Genomic DNA, 25,267 nt, shown 5'->3' on the forward strand with positions numbered 1-25,267 from the left:
TGCTCACCGCTGTATCCCCATCATTCACACGGTACCTGGCACATAGTACCTGTACAATTGAGAATGAACAAATGAATAAATGGATAAATGAAGGATGACTGTAACTCTAGGAGGAAAGAAACATAAAATCATTTCTTTTTAGCTGTTAGTGCATACTTATGGTGCAGGCATATGTGGGGAGAGGGCGTGCTAGGGCCTTCTGCATGTTAGCTTGAATACTGAATTTCCTGGGGCTGATTCTATTTCTTGCGTCTCTGTTCCTGTTAGATTGGTCCCTCCTTGCTTGAGCTGTGGACAACTGGTCGAGTTGCAAAACACTGTGCTTTACCACTGTGGTGGCTTTTCATTCTTGACCCCGATTCTAACATGTTCCAGTTGCTGCGTAGTTTCCACTGGTTGTTGGAAGCCTGAATTTAAATGTGATTTGTGGGTGTTTGAAAAACTCATAGTCCCATGTAATCTCACAGCATTAAACTTCAAAGCTCTTTGAAATACTAAACCTCAAAGTCGGCATGTTTAGGTCCTAGCTAGTGAAGAAAAAGGAAGTAGAAAGAGTTTAAATCAAATGACAAAGATTATTTTCTTGATGAAACTTTAGTAAGGCTCTTAACGTATCTCCTATACCCCTCTGTGTAATCCCTTGAAAAATCCAGTTTTTGCAAGAAAACTATTAGGTCAATGTAGCAGGAACTCCCTACCCTCAACATCTGATCAGATTCTTCATCCTCCATCACCACCCAGGTGATATCTAATCACCCTGGTCTATCTTTAGCAAGAATCCTGTTGGATCACTGTAGCCAGAACCCATCCCTTTCCTTACCTATGATGTTTCCTCTTAGGAATTTTCTATCCTTCTTTCTCCACCCTTCTACATGGCTATAAATTCCCACTTGCCCATATTATATTAAGAGTTGAACACAATCTCTTCCACTGCAAGACCCCATTGCCATGGTCCCTACACCTATGGAGATGGTTCTGACTAAAATCTGGCCTACCGTGCTTTAATAAGTGTCAGTGAATAATTTTTTCTTTAGCAGGACCAACCAATCAACCAACCACCAACCCACCAACCAACCAACCAATTAAAAGTCAGAACTCATTTTATCATTTGGGATCATAGCTCAGCCTGGGGTGAATGATTTTCTTTTTTTAAACCATCTTTGTATTAGTCCATTTTGATGCTGCTGATAAAGACATACACAAGACTGGGTAAATTATAAAGAAAGGAGTTTAATGGACTCACATTTCCACGTGGCTTGGGAGGCCTCACAAGTATGCAAGTACTAAAGAACTGTGTCTGCAATTAAAATGGAAAAGACCAGGCACAGTAGCTCGTGCTTGTAATCCCAGTGCTTTGGGAAACTGAAGTGGGAGGATTCACAAGCGTGGTGGAAGGTGAAAGGCATGTCTTACATGGCAGCAGACAAGAGAAAATGAGAGCCAAGTGAAAGGGGAAACCCCTTATAAAATCGTCAGATCTTGTGAGACATATTCACTACCAAGAGAACAGTATGGGGGAAACTGTACCATGATTCAATTATCTCCCACCAGTCCCCTCCCCACAACATGTGGGAATTATGGGAGCTACAATTCAAGGTGAGATATATGTGAGGACACAGCCAAACCATATCATTCCTCCCCTGCCCCCTCTCATATCTCATGTCCTCACATTTCAAAACCAATCATGCCTTCCCAACAGTTCCCCAAAGTCTTAACTCATTTCAGCATTAACTCAAAAGTCCACAGTCCAAAGCCTCATCTAAGACAAGCCAAGTACCTTTCACCCATGAGCCTTAAAATCAAAAGCAAGTTAGTTACTTCCTAGCTACAGTGGGGGTATAGGCATTGGGTAAATACAGCTATTCCAAATGGGAGAAATTGGCTAAAGCAAAGGGGCTACAGGCTGCATGCAAGTCTGAAATTTGGTGGGGCAGTCAAATCTTAAAACTCCAAATGGTCTCCTTTGACTACATGTTCACATCCAGGTCATTCTGATGCAAGAGATAGGTTCCTGTGGTCTTGGGCAGCTCCACCCCTTTGGTTTTGCAGGGTACAGCCTCCCTCCAGGCTGCTTTCACAGGTTGACATTGAGTTCCTGTGGTTTTTCCAGGTGCACTGCGCAAGCTGTGAGTGGACCTACCATTCTAGGGTCTGGAGGATGGTGGCCCTCTTCTCATGGCTCCACTAGGCAGTACCCCAGTGGGGACTCTTTGTGGGGCTTCAACCCCACATTTCTCTTCTGCACTGGCCTAGAGGAGGTTCTCCATAAGGACCCTTCCCCTGCAGCAAACTTCTGTCTGGACATCCAGGCATTTCCATACATCCTCTGAAATCTAGGTGGAGGTTCCCAAACCTCAGTTCTCAACTTCTGTGCACCTGCAGGCTCAACGCCACATGGAAGCTGCCAAGGCTTGGGGCTTGCACCCTCTGAAGCCATGGCCTGAGCTCTACATTGGCCTCTTTCAGCCATGGCCGGAGTGGCTGGGATACAGGGCACCAAGTCCCTCGGGTACACACAGCAGTGAAGGCCCTGGGCCCAGCCCGTGGAACCGTCTTTTCCTCCTAGGCCTCTGGGCTTGTGATGGGAGGGGCTGCCAGGAAGGTCTCTGTCATGGCCTGGAGATATTTTCCCCATTGTCTTGGTGATTAACATTTGGCTCCTTGTTACTTATGCAAATTTCTGTAGCTGGTTTGAAATTCTCCTTAGAAAATGGGTTTTTCTTTTCTATTGAATTGTCAGGCTGCAAATTTTCTGAACTTTTATGCTCTGTTTCTCTTTTAAAATGGAATACTTTTAACAGCACCCAAGTCACCTCTTGAATGCTTTGCTGCTTAGAAATTTATTTTGCTAGATACCCTAAATTGTCTCCCTCAAGTTCAAAGTTCCACAAATCTCTAGGGCATGGACAAAATGCCACCACTTTCTTTCCTAAAACATAGCAAGAGTCACCTTTACTCCAGTTCCCAACAAGTTCCTCATCTCCACCTGAGACCACCTCAGCATGGATTTGATTGTTCATATTATTATAAGCACTTTGGTCAAAGCCATTCAACAAGTCTCTAGGAAGTTCCAAACATTTCCACATTTTCCTGTCTTCTTCTGAGCCCTCCAAACTGTTCCAACCTCTGCCTGTTACCCAGTTCCAAGGTAACTTCCACATTTTTGGGTATCTTTATGATAGCGCCCCACTCTACCAGTACCAATTTACTTTATTAGTCTCTTTTCACACTGCTGATAATGACGTACCCAAGACTGGGTAAATTATAAAGGAAAAGGGGTTTAATGGACTCAGTTCCACGTGGCTGAGGAGGTCTCACAATCATGGCAGAAGGTGAAAAGGTATGTCTTACCTGGTGACAGGCAAGAGAGAATGAGAGCCAAGTGAAAGGGGAAACCCCTTATAAAATCATCCAATCTTATTCACTATTATGAGAACAGTATGGGGAAAACCGCCTCAATGATTCAATGATCTCCCACAGGGTCCCTCCCACAACATGTGGGAATTACAAGAACTATAATTCAAGATGAAATTTGGGTAGGAACACAGCCAAACCATATCAACATTACTTCTTTATACAACAAAATTATTTTCAGTGTTAATCATGAATAGAGACAAATAATAATAATAGTAAAGACATGTAGTCAGTGAAACTTGTATTCAACTTTTTGTATAGACTCACGTCAGTAAAAAAATCAGAATGACAATTTTAATAAAACTAAAATGTCTACAAAAAGTATAAGTCAGACAATTACTAAATCATACCACTGGTGTAATGTTTTATTTTCTTGATTCATTCTTAAATTTTAAAACAAATAATACTTAGAAAAGAGTAAATTTTGTTTTTAAAGTTATTATTCAAAGTCAGTAAACTTCCTGTATGAGGACAACTTTGTACTTGCTAAACAAAGGTGTGAATGTTGCTGTTCACACTCTTAAATTTTACTGTTTTAAATTCTGGATACGACTGAAAACCCCAAGTCATTCAGAGAATGAGAGAATTGAACAAACTCAGGTGTCCTGCTTCTTTTCCTTTACAACCATTGTGCCACCATCATCTATGCCAAATCTACTGTTTAAACAGCAATATCCAAATACTGCAGGGTTGGAGACACAGGTTATACCTGAAATGAGCTTCAAGGATTCTGAATTGTTATGAACTTAACCTTGGAAGGAAGCAGGCAGAACTACATCTGCCTGCCGGAATTACAGAGGTAGACTCTATGCCTGGGGTTTCTGAATTAATTTCCATACACAGGTGAATAAGACATGAAAACAAACAACAAAAATTTTACAATCTAGTGGGGATACAGATCACTTTTATTTATTTACATAATAAAAAGATGCTTATTTGAAGCTCACATGCATATAGTTAAAACTCAGTAGTAAGCTAGCTATTATTTAGAACTTAGGCCAATAGGAGTTTTTCTTTTCTTTTCACTTTTCTTTTATTTTTTTGCTTTTCTTTTCTTTTTTTTTCAGGGAGAAGTATTTTAACACTGACATTGTTTGGAATTGCCAGTGCATGGTAATAATAAAAAGCAGTCAGTTGAGACTAGCCTGGGCAACATAGCAAGACCCAATTTCAAAAAAAAAAAAATGCCCTACGAAATCCAACAACAAGCAGTCAGAATTTTAGTTGGCTTCATTTATTCCTCTTATTGCCTGCTCCCAGGGTGAACTGCTTCTACTACCCTCAGCTATGGAATGCCACTATTTGGGACTAAAAGGGTCAAAGTTGAAAATCTGTGATTTGTCACAGTCATTTATCCATGCATTTTTTTACTCCCTCTACAAGTTCTCAAGGGTACTTGCTGTGTGCCAGGCACTGCATTAGATGCTAGGAGTAAATACTGCATGAGACTGAACCCCCCAAAATTAATAATTAAGTGAGAGGTATAGATAAGAAATTGATGAGTAAATACATAACAACAGGACTGCAACTGGGACAAATATGGGAAGCGAGGAAAAGAACACCTCATTTGGTTTAGGGTTTCCCAAAAGGGTGGCATTGAAGCCAAGACCCAATTACCTTCATGCCTGGGAGCCATGCCCATGCTGACATTGTTGACAGCCATCCTGTCTCCACCTTTCTGCTTTCACCAGGACACAACTTGGGTTCCCAAAAGGCCACCATCATGCTTTCTGTTTCCTATATGACCTACCACTAGAACTATTAATCAGGTTTTGGTCTTCTGACATCTCCTCTGGGCACTTCCATTTTATTCCCACCCACCCGTGAGGGCACTCAGGCCATGTTTCCTCAGGGCTGGCTGCACCAGGGTTGCCCTCAAAGTGTAGTGTTCCTTCTGATAGTGACCAGACAGAACTCCAGGATTGAAACCAGGCTGGAGGTGCCTGAATGGTCAGGACAGATGCCAGAAATTTTGTTATTAATATAGATATAACCTAATATTTGGACTTACACTCAAGGTAGTATGATAATTATAGACTGGGAGACTAGGACACACTTTCCAGAATAATGGGGATTAAAGCAATCCTTTTGTATTCAAGTCGTATGTTTTACTTAGTTTATTAAGCTATCTTATATCTTACTTTGGAAAGAATAGTTGAGAAAATGGGCATTAGACATGATCCCTTTTTAAAAATGAAGTAGTGACATACTGTTAATCATCACAGAGATCGTTTGTACTACATCGTATACATTTACAATATGCTTTAAGAGATTCTTCTGGCTGGGACTGAAGGATTGAAGATTGTATTTGCACTCTTGCCATCCACCTTTTAATTGTGTTTACATCTTGCTCAGAGTTCCATGCAGAAGTTTATGAAGGTTCCTTCCATCTTTTTTCTATAGATTTCATCAAACCTCTCATTCTGGGCAACAGTGAAGTGGTTTTTCCAATCCCCCACAGTTCCTAGGTAAAGGAAGCCAAGACAGGAATGTCACTCTCTGATTGAAAGATGTGGTGTCCCTGAGCAAAGTGGTGTAGTGCTCATACTGAATCTGGCCTGTCCACGTACCTGATTCACCCAACTCCCCCTTCAGTGGACACCTGTCCATGAGCAGCTCTTCAATAAGAAGCAGTCCTAGGGGACTCTGTGCAGGGGATGGACTTCTAAGTCAGCTGGACAACTGACCCAAGGCAGCTAGTGGCCTGCATGACCTGGCCCCACCTGTAGTGTATTTACCCGATGGATTACTACATAAACATAAAAGAAGGATGAACTACAGACACGCAACCACATGGAGGAATCTCAAAACATTATGTTGAGCAAAAGACACCAGACACAAGAAAGTAAATACTGTGAGATTCCATTTATGTGAAGTCCAGCAACAGGCAAAATCAATCTAGAGTAATAGAAATAGGAAAAATGGTTGTCTCTGGAGGTAAACATTGACTGAAAAGGGGCACAAGAGGGAACTTTCTGGAGTGATGAAAATGTTTCATATCTTGATTGGGGTGCTGGTAGTGTGGGTGTATACATTTATCAAAATGGGTTGAACTGTATACTTAAGATCTGTGCATTTTTGGTATTTTGATTATATCTCAATAAAAAACAATTTTGGAAAAACATGAATGAGATACTATTTTTCACCAAACAACAACTTAAACTAATTTTAAATAGGGGAAATACTCTTTTCCCCACCAATGCCTCTTCTAGAAAATTATGCAACAGAAATAAAAGCATCAGGAAATAATAATTTATGCACAAAGATATTTACTTTAACATTATGCATAAAAACAAACATTGAAAACAACAATAATTATAGTGTCTATCATTAAGGGAATAGTTGGATGAATTACGATGTATCCTTAGCTTGGTATAACATTGGACCAAAAAATCAATGAGGTGTATGAGTCTATATGCCTTGCCCTAGAGGAGTTTCTCATATCCTGATAAGTAAAGGTATAAAATATGACCCCATTCTGCATTTTAGGGAGCAATCTTTCATTCTGGTTACATATCTTTATGTCTGTATGAGTCTGAAGAAGTAAGGTGTATAGAAAGATGGTTATGTATGAGCCTGAAGAAGGGCACCTTGACAAATCATTACCACTGATTATCCAAAGAGAAAAGGGGTAGATTTTTTTTTGGTTTGTTTGGTTTGATATGGAACACTGTTGTAGATTGGAAAATGCAACAACATAAATTCAAGCACATGCAAAATCAAAGAGGAAGAAGAAAAGATGTTTCAAAGTGGTGTGTATACCATGATTTCACTGTTGTGAATAAAAAATGTGTATGTTATAAATGAGAGAGAAAGGGACTTCCATACTGTTGGTAGTTACTTCTTGGAGGTGGAGTTTTGGTGGAGAGACTTTTAAAAAATATAATTTTGTATTTATTTTATTTATTTATTTATTGAGACAGGTCTCACTCTGTTGCCAGGCTGGAGTATAGTGGTGTGATCAACCTCTGCCTCCGGGGTTCAAGTGATTCTCCTTCCTGAGCCTCCCGAACAGCTGGGACTACAGGCGTGCACCACCATGCCCAGCTAATATTTGTATTTTTAGTAGAGACAGGGTTTCACCATGTTGGCCAGGATGGTCTCGATCTCTTGACCTCATGATCCGCCTGCCTGGGCTTCCCAAAGTGCTGGGATTACAGGCATGAGCCACCATGCCCAGCCAATTTAATTTAGTTTTTAAGAAGAGCTGGTGTCTTGCTCTGTCACCCAGGCTGCAGTAAAGTGGCAAGGTCCTAGCTCACTGCATTCTCAAACTCCTGAGCTCAAGTGATCCTCCCACCTCAGCCTCCTGAGAAGCTGGGAATACAGGGATTCATCACCACACCCAGCTAATTAATTTTTTTTGTAGAGATGGGGTCTTGCTGTGTTGCCCAGGCTACTTTCGAACTCCTAGCCTCAAGCAATCCTCATGCCTCAGCCTTCCAAGATGTGGGATTATGGGCATGAACCAATCTGCCCAGCCCAATTTAATATTTAACAATGACATGTTTTACTTTTTAAATTAGAAAGTGATAAAGTTTTTTTCTTAAAAAATATTAGATGGGCCAATTAGAATTCCTCCTTTGGGAATTGGAACTAAGAAATACTGAGGATGAGGCAATTCTTAAGAGTAGTTGTTGAAACTCATGAAGTAGAGCAGGTTTGGGCAAGGGTCAAGACCAAGTTATGAGCAGAAACTGAGTCATCAGAAGTTATAAAGAGGGAGAAAGTTGTGATGGGTGGAGAGATGGGAAGCTGGTCAGCAGAGGAAGCCATGCCTGATAGATATGTGAAAAGCAGCCGAGTCCTGTAAGTGGTGGAGCGTTGGAGCAAAGACCCATCCCTCCTGCTGCTGAGTCCTGGACCCTGAGACCCAGGGGCCCCTGGGAGGTCTGGACCAGTGGGGGCTCCTCTTCCTAGTTTTCTATGTGATTGCATTTCCTTTATTGTCCAGTGTGAAGCCTCACAGTAAGCCCCTTTCATTGGGGCTGGCTTGAGGGACTCTGTTCCTTGCAACCAAATACTGGAGCAATACCCTAGAAAGCTCTCTTTTACAGCAGGATCAAATCCCTGCTTTTATTAGAAACACATACTAGGAATAGTTGAAATGCATTGTCTTGGAATTAATAAAACTCAATATTGTACGCTAGGAGGCAGGAAGGATGTTATGAGACACTCTGAGTGTATGATAAAGAGGCCTCACACACCTTTTCTCATGAAGGAGGAAATTGACTGGTCCATGATAGATTTGGAAACTGTAGAACGATTTGTCATGGGATTTTCTTTCATTTTCTCAAACGACGTCTCCTGGACAATTTTATCTAGCACTGTTTCATCCAAGTTCTTTCCCATGAACTGCATCACCTTCCGAATTTCATGCTTTGGGTCCTGTGGCAAGGGTAACATTGGACTGGAATGGATGAGAGTATCAGAAAGAAATACTACAATTCTCTGGGATGTCCTTTGAAACAACTTTGAATTTCTCTGCCCCTGAAGAACCACTTTAAAATGGTTCTTCTGCAGAGCCTTCACTCACCCTCTTTATGTCCTCATAGAAGAGGAAGAGAATGTGGTATCTGTCTTTCATCTTCCACCATCCTTTCACATGATCAAACCAGGAACCCCAAACCACTGAAATAGACACAAGAAACAGAATGGTCTATGTAGGCATTGTACAAAGCCTTCTGAGTATTAGGGATTTTCCTGTGAGTTAGAGAGAGAAAACCCAAATTCTGGGTTAGGTATGTCCTAAGGGTTCTGATCTGTTTGATTTTGAGGATGATATAGATGGGGACAGCCTTGGAGTTACTTGCCCCAACATCTTCCCTAAAGTGGCTTCCTGTCTATTATGTGCAATCATATAGGGACAAGGACACTCTTTGGAAGAGGATGACTCTAATTAAAGGCTTTGAATCAGGTGGAAGATGTTTGCTGAGGGCTGTGGGCATATACTTAGAAAGTGGCCAGCTTGCTCTGCCCAGTTCCAGTCTGTGGTAGGACACACCTGATGAGGTGCAGGCATTCTAGGGGATAAAAGACTACCTGTGGTTCCCTAGACCCAGCCTAGCTGGAGTGAGAATGCAAGGGTGTGAAGGATGTTCCTGTACCTTTTCCATTGATGAAGGTTTCAAAATATTCTTCCCAGGTACCAGGGTCAGGAAGCATGTGGTTCATCCTTTGGAAATGGTAGTAGGAAACCATACAGTCTTTGGCATTTCGAGCTACATAAAGGAACTTTGGGGTAAGAAAAGAGGTGGGTAAAAGATGGTATAAAAAGTGGACTTTCACAGAGTTCCCTTAGGCGGAGCCATCCTGCGGGTTGCTGTGCACTCTGGCTCAGTTCTGTGGTGCTTGGCCTTGTGACCTCTCTCTTCTTTCTGTCTCTGCTTCGTCACCAGTCTGCTCTCTGCTTCAAACTCAGTCCATTTAATTAGCTAATCAATTAGGGATTGTTGAGGATTAGATTGCCTGATTGCCCCTTTGGTATCAGGAGCAAAATCTTTCTGTATAAACTATGACCTGACACGTGAATAGGAGACTTCCACAGTATCATCGTAAACTGATGATCCCTCTCGCACCCTCCCAAAGATGCACAGAAGCTTCATGTTTAAGAGTTTGAGTCACAGAGCAAGAAAATAGCTTCTATTTTTCTCCTGGCCTCCTCAGCTTGAATGATTTCCATCTCTAATCATTTCAGCTCTGCCCCTACAAACATTCCTTCAAGTTCCACTTTGCCCACAACTTCACATCCCTCCACCCTGCCAACCTTTCATTTTATGAAATCTGACTTTTTTTCCCAGTACTCAGTTCATATTTTAACAGCATCAATCCCAAATGGGCCTCTTGACTACACATCTCAGATCTATGGGCAGCTATTTCAATGCTGTACTTTTTCATTCATTCGCTTTAAAGTGGTTCTCAACTGGGGATGATGGGATGGTTGTGTCCACTAGGGGACATTTGGCAATGTCTGGAGACAGTTTTGGTTTCACAACTTGGAGTGGTGGTGCTACTGGCATCCATGCAGGGGCCAAGGATGCTGTTCAACATTCTATAATACACAGAAGGGTCCCCCTGCTCCCACCCACAAGAAAGAAAAATCTGCCCCAAATGTCAGGAGTGCTATATTAATTATGTCTTTTATATTCTGTATCTGATGCTTTGACATCCTAGGGCTTTGCTGACTCTGGAGGAACTGCCTACAACACCCCAGAGCCTACTCCCCCAACACCTGCACTGTTGGGCTCTTACACACTGGGCCACTATTCACCTGCCCTGATCACCCCAGGGTCAGATACCAGATGACTAGGCCCAGCCCCTGTGGCTGAAAGCCTGCTGCAATGGTTCAAACTGGCCAATCCCAAGCCTCCTTACCCTGTCTCATCTGTTCCTTCCCAAAGAAACCACATCAAGGCTCTTGCCCATGTCTCCTACTCACTCTCTCTGCCTCCTGACCTATCCCATTGCTTCCCTGTGAGGCTCCGTGTGACATGCCATGCCTCCCGTTCTAGAGATCTGTGAGGATACACTTTTTCCTTATGACAGTCACCACTGTACCTGCGTGTCTTGCCATGCCTGATTATATCAAGTCCCAGGCCCCTTAGAGCAAGTGCTAAGGTTGAGAAACACTGCTCCTGAAAGTGCTGACTCTATTACTGTCTACTAAGTCCTACTGCCCATCTTCTCTTCTCCAACTTACCAAGCTGCCAAACACCAGTAAAGAAGGTTTCAAGAAATGTTGATTTAAAAAATTCCCCGAGTTTCTAAATTTTTTATCCTCAATTTTCTTCCTTTTCACTGCTGCTTGGTAATCCTTTTATTAATCCCTCCCGTGCTCCATCTCTTGGCTTTTAGCTCTAGCCACAGGTCTGTCCTCTCTCCTCAAACCTTTACCCTCAAACCTTCCTGTCTGGGTTCACTAATTCTCTATGCAGCTGTTCTGCACTTTAACCTATGCTTGAGTTTTTAATTTCCATGATTTTATATTTTTTGTTATAGAAATTCCATTTATTCACTTAATATTTCTGTGTCTAAAAGTAGCATCTTATTTCTTTTTTATTTTTGATTCACTCTTTCATTTATTCACACAACTTGAACCTTCTTTTATTTCTACAGCTGATAATCATATTGTCTGAAGTTCCTGAGGTCTGACTTTTCCACGGGGTCTTTCTGAAGACTGTGTCTCATGGTGGCTTGTTCTCTTGTGTATTTTGTAATGTGGGATGGTGAGCTCAAGTGGGGATCCTATGGGGGGTCTGAGTTGCAGCTGTGCCCCTCCAGAGAGGACCTGGGAACACTGGCTGTGGGGACTACCTTGTGTAATTTCTCTGCCTGTAGTTTCTTGCACAATGCGAGGAGTGCAATTTTGAATTTCAAACCCTGAGAGAGGAAACCTGTGGCTACACATTCTCAAGGGAGCTGAGAGCCTAGGTCAAGGCAGAGCGGTTCCCCAAGGTCTTCCTCTGCCTCCTCCACCCATCTATTGAGGATGTAGCCCTTCATTGGTCCCAGCTTTGGCTCCTCATTCTTCTGCTTCCTTGTTCCCTGGTCTTTGACCCTGTCCCTGTGCAGCCATTAAAACTCAAGTTGTTAGATTATCCAGGTCATCAAATTTCCCCAGGAGTCCCAGTCTCAACTTGCCTCTCTGAGTTTCAGTTCCCTCTGCAGTTTATAAACCTAGGGACTTTATTTTGATCTCAGTTATGCATTTAAAAGGAAGTTTGTGATTTTTTTAAAGCAGTAATCCTGAATGTTTTACATGTAAGTGCTTCGGGGGTTCAGAATACCTAGTTTGCTATAGTTCTGGAAATGAAAGTTTTTGTCCCCTTGTCCAACATTACTGAAAGGACTGAAGTCATTTGATGTGAGTCCTCCAACTTCACTCCAGTCCCCCAGAACGTATCTTTCTTAGCCCTTCTTTCCCCTTCCTTCCTGCCTTTAAGGAAACAGTGCCCCACTTTCTCACCAAGGCTGGCATCTCAGTTTGCACCCTTGACTCTACTTGCTCTACAGCTGCTTCCGTATTTACTTAGAAAGTACGTGTCTAATGCCCTCTACATGCCAGGAGCTTATTAGGCACTGAGGTGCATACAAATAAAGTCACAGAATAAATAAAACAAGGAACTCAGAGTCTACCAGAGGCTAAGGTGGGGTGTCCTCAAGAGCATTGCTCTGTCTGTTCATCTGTTTACAATTTGGGGAGATCTTTAGCTCTTTTCCTCTCATTCTTCCCTCCCTGGTCTGTTAGAGAGCCTCCCCATGGCCTGCAGCCTGGGATCACCATCTTCTCCCCTTCATTTCACAGCTACACTTACTGCACTCACTGCCTCCTCATTTCTCTAGTTTCCTCCAAATATTTAGTCTGGCTCCTGCCTTCATGTCCTATTTGAAACTGTTCAGGTGAATGTCCTGCTAAGTGTAGAACTTTACTTTTTCTCTTTGCTGGTAAGCATCAGAGACAGTGGAGAGGCAAAGGTGACGACGAATGTTCTGTGTTGGGGTCTGCAGGACTCACTTTGGTTGGCTTACTCTCCCTTCTGTCACTGGGAGCTGTTGATATCTTACCTTGCAGTTGTTTTCCCAGAAAGATGGTGGCAGCAGCTGAGTGGAAAGGTGAGTCTTTAGTATCCGTGGAGAGGGCATTGCTTTGGCTTTTTCCACACCTTTAAAATAGTTCAAGAGGAAACATCTGTGTAGTACAAGCACTACCCGGGGACCTCATGATCCCGGCTCTGCCCAGGATATCCCATCACCCACCTATCTTTCTGCTAGTCTCTTGACTTTCTTTTGGGATTTTACAATGGGATTATTGATATAATTTTCATTTTAGTGGAATCACACAGCTTGAATCCTGGATGGGACCTTAGAGTTAATTTACTCTGTCACTTTAAGGATGAAGATGAGAAAGGGCAGGTGATGTCTTGCTGAGGCACAGTCAGCCAGGACCAGACAGCAGAGGCCTCCCTCACCTTCCTGCCAGCCAGAGATGACCCCCACGTGCCTGCAGCAGGCTGTCTCGTGTACCTGGCCTGTTTGCAATCACTTGTTTCATTTCTAAAAACATATATACTTGCTGGCCTGTGAGTCATGATTTCTAAAAGCCTTAATGAGCACTTTGTGCAATCGTTGTGTTAAGCTGAGGTTAGGGGGAAAAGGCAACAAAGACGAGAAAAACACAGACCTTCTCCCTAAGGAGCTTCCACTCTGGTGTGGGAATCAGAGGCTCATGCAAATCATGTCAGAGGAGCTGGGTCAAGTTAGTGCTGAGGATCTCCTTCCTCTTTAAGACCGAATAATGTTCCATTGTATGTGTGTCCACATCTTGTTTATCAATTCATCCATCGGTGGCCACTTGGCTTGTTTCCACCTTTGGGCTATTGTGAATAATGTTATTTTGAATGTGGGTGTACAGGTATCTGTTTGAGACCATGTTTTTATTTCTTTGGGATATATGCCCAGAAGTGGAATTGCTGGATCATGTAGTCATGGTAATTTTTGTTAAATAAAAAAGTGTTTGGGCACTAAAAAGAAAAGTTGGAAAACCACCGTTAGCTGTTTTTGAAGTCCGTATTCCTTAGAAGACCTGCAAAGCTGTCCTGCCTCTAGTCTCTTTCCTCAGCTCCACCTCTACGCCAGCTCACACTCGGTCCTTTCACGTGCCCTGGTCCTGCTGCCCCAGGCCCCTGTGCCTCCCTCCAGCCCTCACCTCTACACATCTGGTCAGTCCTGCTCACTCTTCAAGGGTCTCTCCAGCACTTTCAGTGCTGGTGACATGGTGGCCTGAACGTTATGAAGATCTTTCCTGTTAATCACACACCTGCAGATTCTGATTAAAACACCAAACACTCATTTAAGTGCAGAATCAGGCTCATAAGAAAATAAGGGGAGCCTCCAGGGACCAAAGTGAAGAGGGAGGGAGCTGCAAGATGGAGAAGTGGGCAAAGGCTTTGATGACAGCTGCCCGGAGTGGGTTCACCCACCGGACACCCAGTCCTCAGTTCAATGACCTCTGCTCAGGGAGGAGGCTGGTAGGCCTGGGATTTAATGAGGCACAGATTAGGAACAGAGACCCATGAATTGGCAGGAGAAACTCAAATGCCTGCTACCTCAGTGAAAGGTGAGAGAGAAAAACAGCACCTACTGACAAAGAGAGGTAAAGTAATTTCCTTGCCTCACCTCTGGGTGCAGAAAAAGAGGCTTTCTTGAGAACTCATAACCACAATCCTGTTTTCATACTACATGCATGGATATGAAATCATACTACCTGCTTGGACCAGAAGTTAACTTAAACTATTGTAGATTGGAAATATTCCAATGTAGGTGTGAGATCAAGAGAGGGAAAAAAGAGCTTTTTATACAAAATTACGAAACAAATGAGGGAAAAGCCTTATGAACAAGAGCCAGAAAAAAACAGGTGGAAGAACTAAATGCTTAGTGACCTCCGTTATTGGGTACCTAATAGAGAATATAAATAACTATGTTTAAAATATGCAAAGAAGACCAGGTGCAGTGGCTCACGTCTGTAATTTTGGCACTTTGGGAGGTTAAGGCAGGTGGATTGCTTGAGCTCAGGAGTTTGAGACCAACCTGGGCAACATGGTGAAATCCTGTCTCTAAAAAAAAAAATACCAAAATTAGCTGGGCACGGTGATACACACCTGTAGTCCCAGCTACTTACTCGGGAGGCTGAGATGGGAGGATTGTTTGAGCTCGAGAGATTGAGGCTGCAGTGAGCTGTGATTGCACGACTGCACTCTAGCCTGGGTGACAGAGTAAGACCCTGTCTCCAAAAAAAGTGCAGAGGAATGCAAGAGAAAGTGGAAAACATGATCAAGGAAACAAGAGACTACTAAAAAGACTGGGAAGATTTATAAAGTGTTTGGACATGAAAACCTACAATGAGTAGGGTTAAATAGCAGAACATACATAGCTGAAAAGAAAAACAGTAGCAGAGCTAAAGAAGCACAACGTAGAGAAACACAGAGATGAAAACTATAAGAAACCTTAGCAGACATAGAGGACAGAAGGGAAGGTTATGGGTGGAGTTGGACTGTCAGTCCCAAGCTGGGGAGCAAATTCAGGGAATCTGCCAGAAAGTGAGATCTGCAGGCGGGTTGATTTCCTTCCTGGTACTCGTGGCTCTTCTCTTTCCTGTTACACCTGATTTAATGCCCTGTGGGCAGTAACCACGTAATGCCTAAAAGAGACCCAGTCTTCTAATTGGGAAATCTGTACTCAGTCATTATGGTCCTCTGATGGCTCACAGTCATCCTTCCTGCCTATGACAAGTAAGAAGGCCCGCTCCTACTCCTGATCCAGCCCTGTTGGTGGACTCAGCCCAGCTCCAGCTCCACATTTTTCTGCCAAAAAACCCCTACAGGAGAGAGATACTCTCTCCTATGGAGCTGGGGCTTTACATAAAGCAGTTGACCAGTGTTTTCTTTTACGAACATAGGTACATTGTACATTCTGTCCCACCATACCCTTGCCCCACCTCTCTCTCATCAGTGATTCAGAAAAGCCCCATGGGGTTGCCTCACCCACCAGGAACACCATGATGGTTGCTCAGACTCAGGGTGGAGAAGCACATCATGGAGAGTGTGCATGACACAGCCCAGGCTGCAGGGCCCATTCCCAAGCCCACTAGCAGGGAAGAAGGGGGCAAACGAGGTCATTTTTGGCCTTCATCAGCTGCACTAAGATTTTAGCCTTGGGATTTGAGCCAAATTGCATGTGACTGTGTGGGATAAATCAGTTCAGCTAATACTGTAGAAACAGCCCCATGGGTGTACAAAGTCAAACAGAACTTGTTTCTTGCCATTAGAGTTTGTGGTCTGGCAGGAGACAGAGGCAGAAAATTAGTAATGACAGCAGTTTATCATTTCAGGTGTCACCTCCAGAAACTGTTCTTTGGCCATGTTCCCCTCACCCTGCCAATAGCCCTTCATGCTTGTTGTTACATCATCTGCATTGGTTTCTTCCATGGGACCATAACTTATTGAGGGCAAGTAGGTGTGAAGTCTTATGAGCAGCACAGGCCCTTGAGCATAGATGTTTGCTGAAATGGAGTGGATCATTCCTAGATTTCACCTATATACAGTTCACACACATGCATGCATGCACACACATGCACACAGGTCTTTTCAAAGTCTTTCCAAACCAATTCTTTGTGGGTCACAGATGTAATCCCTCTTGTCACAGAATGTCTATGAGGCTAGGAGTTGATGGAGGAGTGGAAGGGGGGCCTGGAAGGGAGACTGACCATGTAGAGCACAAGCTCGTCCATTGTCCAGTAGTGTCTGACCACTCCAGAATGCTCCAAGGGTGGTTGAGACCTTTGGCCAACAGCCATGAGTCTATGTTAGCACCTGGTCTCCTCCCTCTGGCAGGGATTATCTGCTCTGAAAGAAAACCACTGGCTGGGCGCCGTGGCTCATGCCTATAATCTCAGTGCTTTGGGAGGCCGAGGCGGGTGGACCACAAGGTTAGGAGTTCGAGACCAGCCCGGCCAACATGGTGAAACCCCCCCCGACTCTACTAAAAATACCAAAAATGAGCGAGGCGCGCTGGCAGATGCCTGTAATTCTAGCTACTCGGGAGGCTGAGGCAGAAGAATTGCTTGAACCCAAGAGGCAGAGGTTGCAGTGAGCTGAGACCACGCCATTGCACTCCAGCCTGGGCAATTGAGCCAGACTTCGTCTCAAACAAACAAACCAACAACCATTCCACAGCTGAGTCTCCAGCCAGCATTCAGCTGTCTGTGGCCCGGCAGATCATAAAGGCTGAGACTGTTTGTTACTCTCACACAGGGCACCCTCGTTCATAAAGAGGCCAGGGTTCCTCTGTAGAACATGCCAAGCTGGCTGTTTGATTACCATTCTTTCTCCAGATTCTATAGCTCTATCCTGGTTTTTATACTGATTTAGTGATTGAACACTCTGCTCTCTACTGCTAAGAATACTTCATTAGAAATCTTGCTTAGGCCTCTCCTCTTTCTTTAATCTCTCACATTGTCAGAGGTAAGACATTGGGCAGCAGCAGGGGCAGGAGGTAGAACAAAGATCAAAAGCTGTTCTTGGGCTGGGTCTGGTGGCTCATGTTTGTGATCCCAGTGGCTTGGAAGGCCAAGGCAGGAGGATTGCTTGAAGCCAGGTGTTTGAGACCAATCTAGGAAACATAATGAAACCCTATCTCTACAAACAATTAAAAACTTTGCCAGGTATGACAGTGTTCACCTGTAGTCCCAGCTACTCAGGAGTCTGAGGTAGGAAGATTGCCTAAGCCCAGGAGTTCCAGGTTGCAGTGACCTATGATGGCACCACTGCACTCCGGTCTGGGTGACAGAGCTAGCCTCCTTCTTTAAATAAACAAAACATGCTGGTCTTAGGTAATTAGGGAACACATGGGGTCATGGAGCCTAGAGAGATGGTTAGTAAAGATGCCTAACATGTAGATAGTATCCTCTGAGTGTCAGGCAATGCTTCAGGCTTTTTATCTGTATTGAATTTGTTAATGCTCACAACAACTCTTTGAGATAGGCCTTGATTCTATCCACACTTTGCAGCTAAGGAAACTGTAACACAGAGAGGTGATGTAAACATTGTGAGGTGAGTGACAGAGTCAAGATTCAAACGTCGTGAGGTGAGTGATGGAGTCAGGATTTAAACCCTGGTAGTCCTTAACTATTATACCATCCTGCTGCTCAAGGAGCAGAAGACCAGACACACACAAAACAGCAGGCCCTGATGGCACATGGAGTGAGACCGTGGTTAAGCAGTCAGAGTCTGGCCTGTTTATGGGGTCAGAGTCCCACAGGTAATTCAGAGCAGGGCACTGGGTTACAAAGCCAGTGGTTACCTACCTAGTGACCATTCTCTCCTCTTTGAGAGCCAGAGGAGCCACAGGGGCTGGATGGTAGGATCACAGGGGAGAGCAAAATCCTTTAAGGCTATTCTGACTTGGAGACACCTCCTTGTACAGGTTACAAGTGTCTTGTATGCATCAGGTCAGGGACTTTCTATCTCAGGACATTTTTAGGGATTTATTGGACCTCTGTCTACAGTTGCCCCAAGTCTAGACTTCATGCTAGAGCTGCACTGACTACATTTTCATAGCTTCAGCTACTGTGCTTCCAGTTTTCTATCACATGGATCTCTGCAGTGCTGCAACTTAGGGAAGTAGGCCTTCCTCCTATCCTTGTTTTGCAAAATAGTTCCAGCAGCTCTAGCTACCTGAAATATAGCCTTCTGGTTATATTTTTTAGCTCCCTTTATTTTTTGATGTGAAGAGAAACACTTCCAGATTGAGCATTACCTGAAAAGTCTTCTCTGTTGAATAGAAATAATTGGTTCCAAATGCAATGGTGTGTGTGTGTGTTTGTGTGTGTTAATTATTGATTCTTGGATACTCTCCTGGCTGCACTGGGCTTTATCAGGTTGGGGTACAGAGAGAAGAAGAAAGAAATGGCTTACAGTTTCTCACATCTTCAGTATGTCCTACAGTTGCACATGATCAGAGGGAGGGCTTAAGAAGAAAATAAGGCAGAATCTGACCCTAGCGCACACCCTTTTCACTTGGTGATTCACTTTTGGCCAAAAATCTTAAATAATATGTAGACAGAAGATGAGAGGAAGATAAAAGGAAGAAACATATGACAGTGAAAATGAGAGAGAAAGAGAAAGAGAAGTGTAAGGAGAGACGGAGGGAGAGAGAAAAGAGGAAGGACAGAGGGGGCAGAGAGAGAGAGAGGAGACAAGAGAAAAGTGAGAAAAGACAGGGGAAAACAGAAGAGAGAGTGAAAGAAAGCAGGAAGAAAGAAAGAGGGAGGTGCTCTCACCAGAAGGTTGGGGTGGCCGAGCCCACTCAATGAAAGGATGGCGGTGTTGGATGATGGCTCGCTGGCACTTCTCCAGGTCCCCATTCTGTTCAATCATATCCACAATTTCCTGAATCCACGTTGTCCCTGAGGCTCAGAAAGGAAGGGTGAGAAGGAGAAACCTGTTAGACAGTCTTCCCTGAAGAGTCTCGAGTAAACAAAGGGGATGTAGAGCTTGGTGTTTGCATCAACCTCCCCTCGAGTCAGGATCCTGTTAGCCATGAGTGATGGAAGTCCATGAGGGATGGACTTTGGATCTCTGTAGGGAGTGGAGCAGCACAGGCAAGGCTCCCCCAGCCCAGGACCAGTGCATGGCAGAGCACAGCAGCTTTCCTGGAAAACCCAGGGATATCAGGCATCCTGCATGAGTCCTGAGCTCTGAACCCCACTGTGGAACAATAAGAAGGAGCAGGTTCCTATCAAGGGGAAATCTAACTTAAGTGACAAGCCGGTGCTGGCTCAGCAGGTCTTTGCTGTCCCTCCTGCCCTACAGTCACCTGCTTTAGGGTAGGTGCAGATGAGGAGATCATCTGGTTTGGCCTCGAAGCTCTGGATTTGGCTCCAGTTGTCCACAGTTGCAGGCTGCAGGAGGGTCCCCTCCACCTCTTTCAGTTTTATCTGTTTCCCCAACTCTGAGGTCAGGGCCATAGTGTCTCAGCGTTGGGGGTCCCTATGGGAAAAGAATACAGGAGATTTTTAAAGAAGTTGTGGTAAAATACACTTAATACAAAATTGATCATTTTAACTGTCTTTAGGCGTACAGTTCAGAGGCATTAAGTACATTCACATTGTTGTGCAATCATTATAACCATCCTTTTCCGGATTTTTTTTCATTTTCCCAGACAGAAACTCTGTATCCATTAAACAATAACTTCCCATTCCCCCTCCCTCAGCACCTGGCAACCACCGTTTTACTCTGTTTCTCTATGGACTCTATATACCTTATTTAGGTGGAATCACATAATATCTGTCCTTTTGTGAATGTCTTATTAATTAAGCTTAATCTTATGCTTAATTGAAAACTTGATCTAAAGCTTAATCTCTTCAAGGCTCATCTGTGTTGTAGCATGTGATAGGATTTCCTTGCTTAGTTCACTGTAGGTATATGCCTTTTTATTTTTTGAGACAGAGTCTCACTCTGTTGCCCAGGCTGGAGTGCAATGGCATGATCTTGGCTCACTGCAACCTCCGCCTCCAGGGTTCAAGCGATTCTCATGCCTCAGCATCCTGAGTGGCTGGGATTACAGGTGCCCACCACCATGCCTGGCTAATTTTTGTAATTTTAGTAGAGACAGAGTTTTGCCATGTTGGCCAGGCTGGTCTTGAACTTCTGACTTCAAGTGATCCACCCACCTTGACTTCCCAAAGTGTTGGGATTACTGGTGTGAGCCACCATACCCAGCCTATATTCTGTTTATCCGTTCATCTGTTGATGGAAACTTTTGGCTGTCATGAATTAGGTCTCTGTGAACATCGATGTACAAATATCTCTTTGAATTATTGCTTTCAATTCTTTTTGGTATATACTCAGAAGGGAGATTGCTAGATCATCTGGTAATTCTATGTTTAATATTTTGAGAAAATGTTACAGCATCTTCCACAGCAGCTGCACCATTTTACATTTTTACAAGCAGTGCATAAATGTTCCAGTTTTTCCAAATTGTCATTAACACTTGTTGTTTCCTGTGTCGTTTGTTTGTTTGTTTGTTTTTGATAATAGCCATCCTAATGGGTGTAGGGTGATAAATAGCTCATTGGGGTTTTGATTTGCATTTCCCTAATGATTAATGATGTTGAGCATCTTTTCATGTGCTTATTGGCCATTTGTAGGAGAAATATCTCCTTTGCCCAGTTTTGCATTGTGTGTGTGTGTGTGTGTGTGTGTGTGTGTGTGTGTGTGTGTGATTTTGTCATTGTTATATTGAGGGAAGACTTTTAAATGCACCAAAAGGAGAAAGCTGAAGAAGTAAGCCACTATTACTTAAGGATAACTGGCTACTGGGGTTCCAGAAGACATTTATTACTACTACTAATGAAATAGTATTTAAAAGCCAACATTTATCAAACACTTCAATTTACCATCTCTGGGCTGAGTGCCTTGTATACATTAATTTATTTTAACTTTTGCTGAATATGAATGATAGCACTTCAGAACTGAAAGGGTCCTTACAGAAAATGTAACAGTACATCAGTACATGCTTGCTAGAGGTTGAATAAAATAATCTGGCCCAGCTGCTTCAAGGAATAGATGAGAAAACCAGGTGCCCAGATTAGCGAGGCCAGTTTTCATGGTGGCTTCTGCTTCCAGATTGAGCTGAGCCCTTTAAGATGAAGACAATTTTTGGAAAATGAAAGACAAATTATTTCTGAAAAATTTCAAATATGAGAAGCAGCTGTATTTATAATACATCAAAGAAGGTGGAGTTTGGACAATACTCCTGAGATTACGGTGTGATCAAATTCAGAAGAGGAGGGATAAGAACAAACATTTCTTGCAGGCCTTCTATATTAGATCCTTCATGGACTTTTCTTTTTCTCTCTTAATTCATATGACAATTTTATTAGGAAGGAATGATTATCACCCTCATAAATGTGAGGAAGCTGAGAGTTACATGATCAATAACTTGCCCAGGATCACAGCCAACATCTGTATACAAATCCTATGTTCCTTCTTTAAAAATTGCCTCTTGTTTTTTTATTGTGAATTTAAAGGTATACATTGTAGAAAATTTGGAAACAGTTCAAATGTACAAGGAAAACATCTATCACACAGAGTTGTATTTCTGTCTTTTTCAAACGTATATTGTTGTAGGCAGAATAATGGCCCTACAGGTGTCCACGTCCTAATTCCTAATACATTACATTGTGTGGCAAAGGGCTTTGCGTGTGGAATTTAGGTTAAGAAGCTTAAGGAGGGCCGGGTGTGGTGGCTCACGCCTGTAATCCCAGCACTTTGGGAGGCTGAGGCAGGCAGATCACGAGGTCAGGAGATCAAGACCATCCTGGCTAACGTGGTGAAACCCCGTCTCTACTAAAAATACAAAAAAAAAAAAAAATTAGCTGGGCGTGGTGGCAGATGCCTGTAGTCCCAGCTACTTGGGAGGCTGAGGCAGGAGAATGGCGTGAACCCGGGAGGTGTAGGTTGCACTCCAGCCTGGGCGACAGAACGAGATTCCATCTCAAAAAAAAAAAAAAAAAAGAGAAGAAACTTAAGGCCATGAGCACATCCTGTATTATCCAGGTGGGCCTAATGTGACCACAAGGGCACTTAAAAGTGGGCAAGGGTGCAGAGGAGCCAGTCAGAGAGTCATGTGGCAGAAGAAGTGACTGGAGAGTTTGGAAGCATGAGAAGGACTCAACTTGCCATTGATGTCTTAGAGACAAAGGGGAACACAAGACAAAGCATAGCCTCCAGAGGCTGAGAATAAACCTCAATCAACAGGCAAATGGGACCTCTGTCCTACAGCCACATGAATCTGAATTCTGCCAACAACCAGAATGAGCTTGGAAGGGATTCTTCTTCAGAGCCTCCAGAAGGGAACACAACCCTGTCAACACCTTGATTTTACCCAGAGACACCTGTTTGGACTTCTGACTTACAGTGGTGTGAGATAATAAACTTGTGTTGTTTTAAGCTGCTAAATTTTTGATAATTTGTTATGGCAGTCATAGTTATGGAAAACTATTTATACATAGTTATGAACAAAAAGTATACATATATAAATGTAAAATTACAAAATTTTATACTTTTTGGATACTGCTGTGGTTTGGATGTGGTTAGTCCCCGCCAAAACTCTCTGTTGAGGTTTAACTGCCAGTATGACAGTGCTGGGAGATGGGGTCTCGTGAGAGGTATTTGGGCCTTAAGGGTGGATTCCACATGAGCAGATTAATGCCATCTCCCAGAAGTGGGTGAGTCTGGTCCCTTTGCACATGCTCGGTTGCCTTTCTATTTCTTCACCATGTCTTGATGCAGCATGGCTCTCACCAGAAGTTGAGCAGATGCCAGCACCGTGCTCTTGGACTTTTCAGCCACCAGAATCATGATTCAAAATAAGCCTCAAAATAAACTTATATTTATTCAAAATAAACCTCTTATAATTACCCAGCCTCAGGTATTTGGTTATAGCAACACAAAATGGTCTAAGACGGATGTTATCATGGTTTGAATTGTGTCTCTCTAAGTTCGTATGTTGAAGTCTTAATCCATATTATGTTTACATGTGGCTGTATTTGGAGATAATGTCTTTGAGGAGTTGATTAAGTTAAAATGAGGCCACTAGGATGAGACTCATTCCAATTTGGTATGCTTGTAATGAGAGGAGATTAGTACACACAACGCAACACCACGGATGTGTGCACATAGAGGAAAGACCATGTAAGGACACAGTGAGAAGGTTCTTCTTAGGGTGGGGGTGAGGGAAATGGTGAGTCCAGTTCTGGGGTTGAGTCTGATATTTTTGTGGGACTTCCCAATGTACACCTGTAGGCAGGTGTACATGTGAGCTTAGGGCTGGCCTGGAAATAATGTCTTGAGAATCATTCATGCAACACATTGACCAACTCTGTGGTAGGCGTTGTGCTCTGGGCAGTTAGCTGATGACCGAGGGCATGGGCATGGCTGTGAGTGTGTGCAGAAGGGCACCTGCTGCTGAGGACCAGGGCAGTTAAGGGCTTGGCTGTCCAGTGTACTATGGATCCCACTGTATTGCTCTTGTTGGAGGCCTGCACGGGGAGTAATAGAAGCTGGCTAAAGCTGGGAGAAGGAGATGCAGAAAGAAATTGGGGCAGCTGGGTAGTGCAGTGGGAGCAGAGGGATCTGTCAGTTCCCACAGGAGAAGTCCCAAGTCCTTCTCACCCTCCCCAAGCCCCTCATTGCTGGGCCACATCAGCACATGGTTCCTGCCCTTGAAGAGTCAGGCATTTAGACACACACATTTTCCCTTGAACAGCCAGCAGGAACCTTTTCATCCTATCAGGCCAGATCACTGTGGCCTCCTTTGTGAAGGCATCCCTGACTCTGTAAACAGAAGTAATCACTCCTTTCCATGGGATCTTATAGTATTTTGTGTGCAAAATTTTATAGTTCTTATTCCATGTCCTATAGTTACTTGCTTATAAGTCTAGACCCCTGGAGCACAGGATCTGGTTCAGCCCCCTTGCAGGCCCAGCATGTGTCTTAGTCAATGACCTGCATAAGAGAAGGACTCTCATGGAAGAAGAAATAGTCTTGGCCAGAGAAGTTGAGTTGGCCCTGGAGGAGGGTGGGACAGGGAGGGTATCTGGGAAAAGATCAGGGTGGAAGACAGAGATAGTATTATAGGGAAGAGAGCCTTTGGAGGTGATTGCCTGGGGTCCTGAATCTAGATCTGAATTTTTAGGCTGGAGGCTGTTGGTTACAAAGCTCTTTTATATTATTTTATCAGACTCTTAGGATCTTTTCTGGTTTGAGTAAATCCATCTATAAAGTCACACCTATGTGGCTAAAGGTTAAAAAAAATCAATTAACGAGTTAGGTGCAGAATTTCTTTTAAGCTGTATTCTTACCTTCAAGTTCCAGCTGAAAGTCAGCAGCTCAAAGGCCCACTCAAGGGTCAGTGGGCACGGAAAGGACTTTCACAGGAAGCAGACGGCAGTTGCAGAGGCTCAAATTACTACTGTGTCAGAGTTACAGGGGCGCTCAGCAGGTAGCCAGCACTTTGGGAGGCTCTCAGCTTCACTGTGGAAAGTTGAAGCTTTTACTGGAAGATCCAGATTGAACAGAAACAAACCCTGTGACCTGGCCCTGGGAGGGAGAACTTCTCGCTGTACCATGATCACTCATGTGACCCTGACTGCTGTGCAAATATCAGCTCCCTCTAGTGCACGCGAACTGAGGGCATACTCTGCTCCTCCCCTTGATCTCCACCTAGAGTTTTTCACATCTCTCCTGGCCCTCAGCTGCTCTGACCCCTCCCTCCTCCTGCTGGTCTAGAAGCT

The 25,267-nt window shown here is 43.6% G+C and overlaps 1 protein-coding gene across 3 annotated transcripts; it reads right to left on the bottom strand.

Annotated features, from left to right (window-relative positions):
* Positions 1-5,503: 5,503 nt before the first annotated feature.
* On the bottom strand, positions 5,504-25,267 carry LOC111528434 (sulfotransferase 1C2). 3 transcript variants are annotated; one of them, XM_023195166.2, is made up of 9 exons: positions 24,836-25,267; positions 19,786-19,958; positions 19,250-19,375; positions 14,932-15,026; positions 12,979-13,014; positions 9,522-9,648; positions 8,951-9,045; positions 8,622-8,802; positions 5,520-5,878 (listed from the first exon to the last, which is right to left on the bottom strand). In XM_023195166.2, exons 2-9 carry the CDS (start codon positions 19,934-19,936, stop codon positions 5,766-5,768), a joined length of 924 nt encoding a protein of 307 aa, XP_023050934.2. In that variant the 5' UTR covers positions 19,937-19,958; positions 24,836-25,267; the 3' UTR covers positions 5,520-5,765. The 3 variants fall into 3 exon arrangements, with proteins under 3 accessions (XP_023050933.2, XP_023050935.2, XP_023050934.2); XM_023195165.2 differs by lacking the exon at positions 14,932-15,026 and having other exon boundaries at positions 5,504-5,878; positions 12,979-13,118; positions 24,836-25,031; XM_023195167.2 differs by lacking the exon at positions 14,932-15,026 and having other exon boundaries at positions 5,519-5,878; positions 12,979-13,076.

The sequence above is a fragment of the Piliocolobus tephrosceles genome, chromosome 15 (assembly GCF_002776525.5).
Source record: "Piliocolobus tephrosceles isolate RC106 chromosome 15, ASM277652v3, whole genome shotgun sequence".
NCBI classification, from domain to species: Eukaryota; Metazoa; Chordata; class Mammalia; order Primates; family Cercopithecidae; genus Piliocolobus; species Piliocolobus tephrosceles.

Bases quoted from the DNA above. Each gene is read 5' to 3' on its own strand.
- LOC111528434 (XM_023195165.2), bottom strand. From the start codon at position 19,936: ATGGCCCTGACCTCAGAGTTGGGGAAACAGATAAAACTGAAAGAGGTG. The intron at 9,649-12,978 runs GTAAGATATCAA...CTTACCCCAAAG, and splicing joins TCTGGGAAAACAACTGCAAG to TTCCTTTATGTAGCTCGAAA. The intron at 5,879-8,621 runs GTGTGTGAGGCC...TCCTTTACCTAG, and splicing joins TTCCTCCTTCATGAGAAAAG to GAACTGTGGGGGATTGGAAA.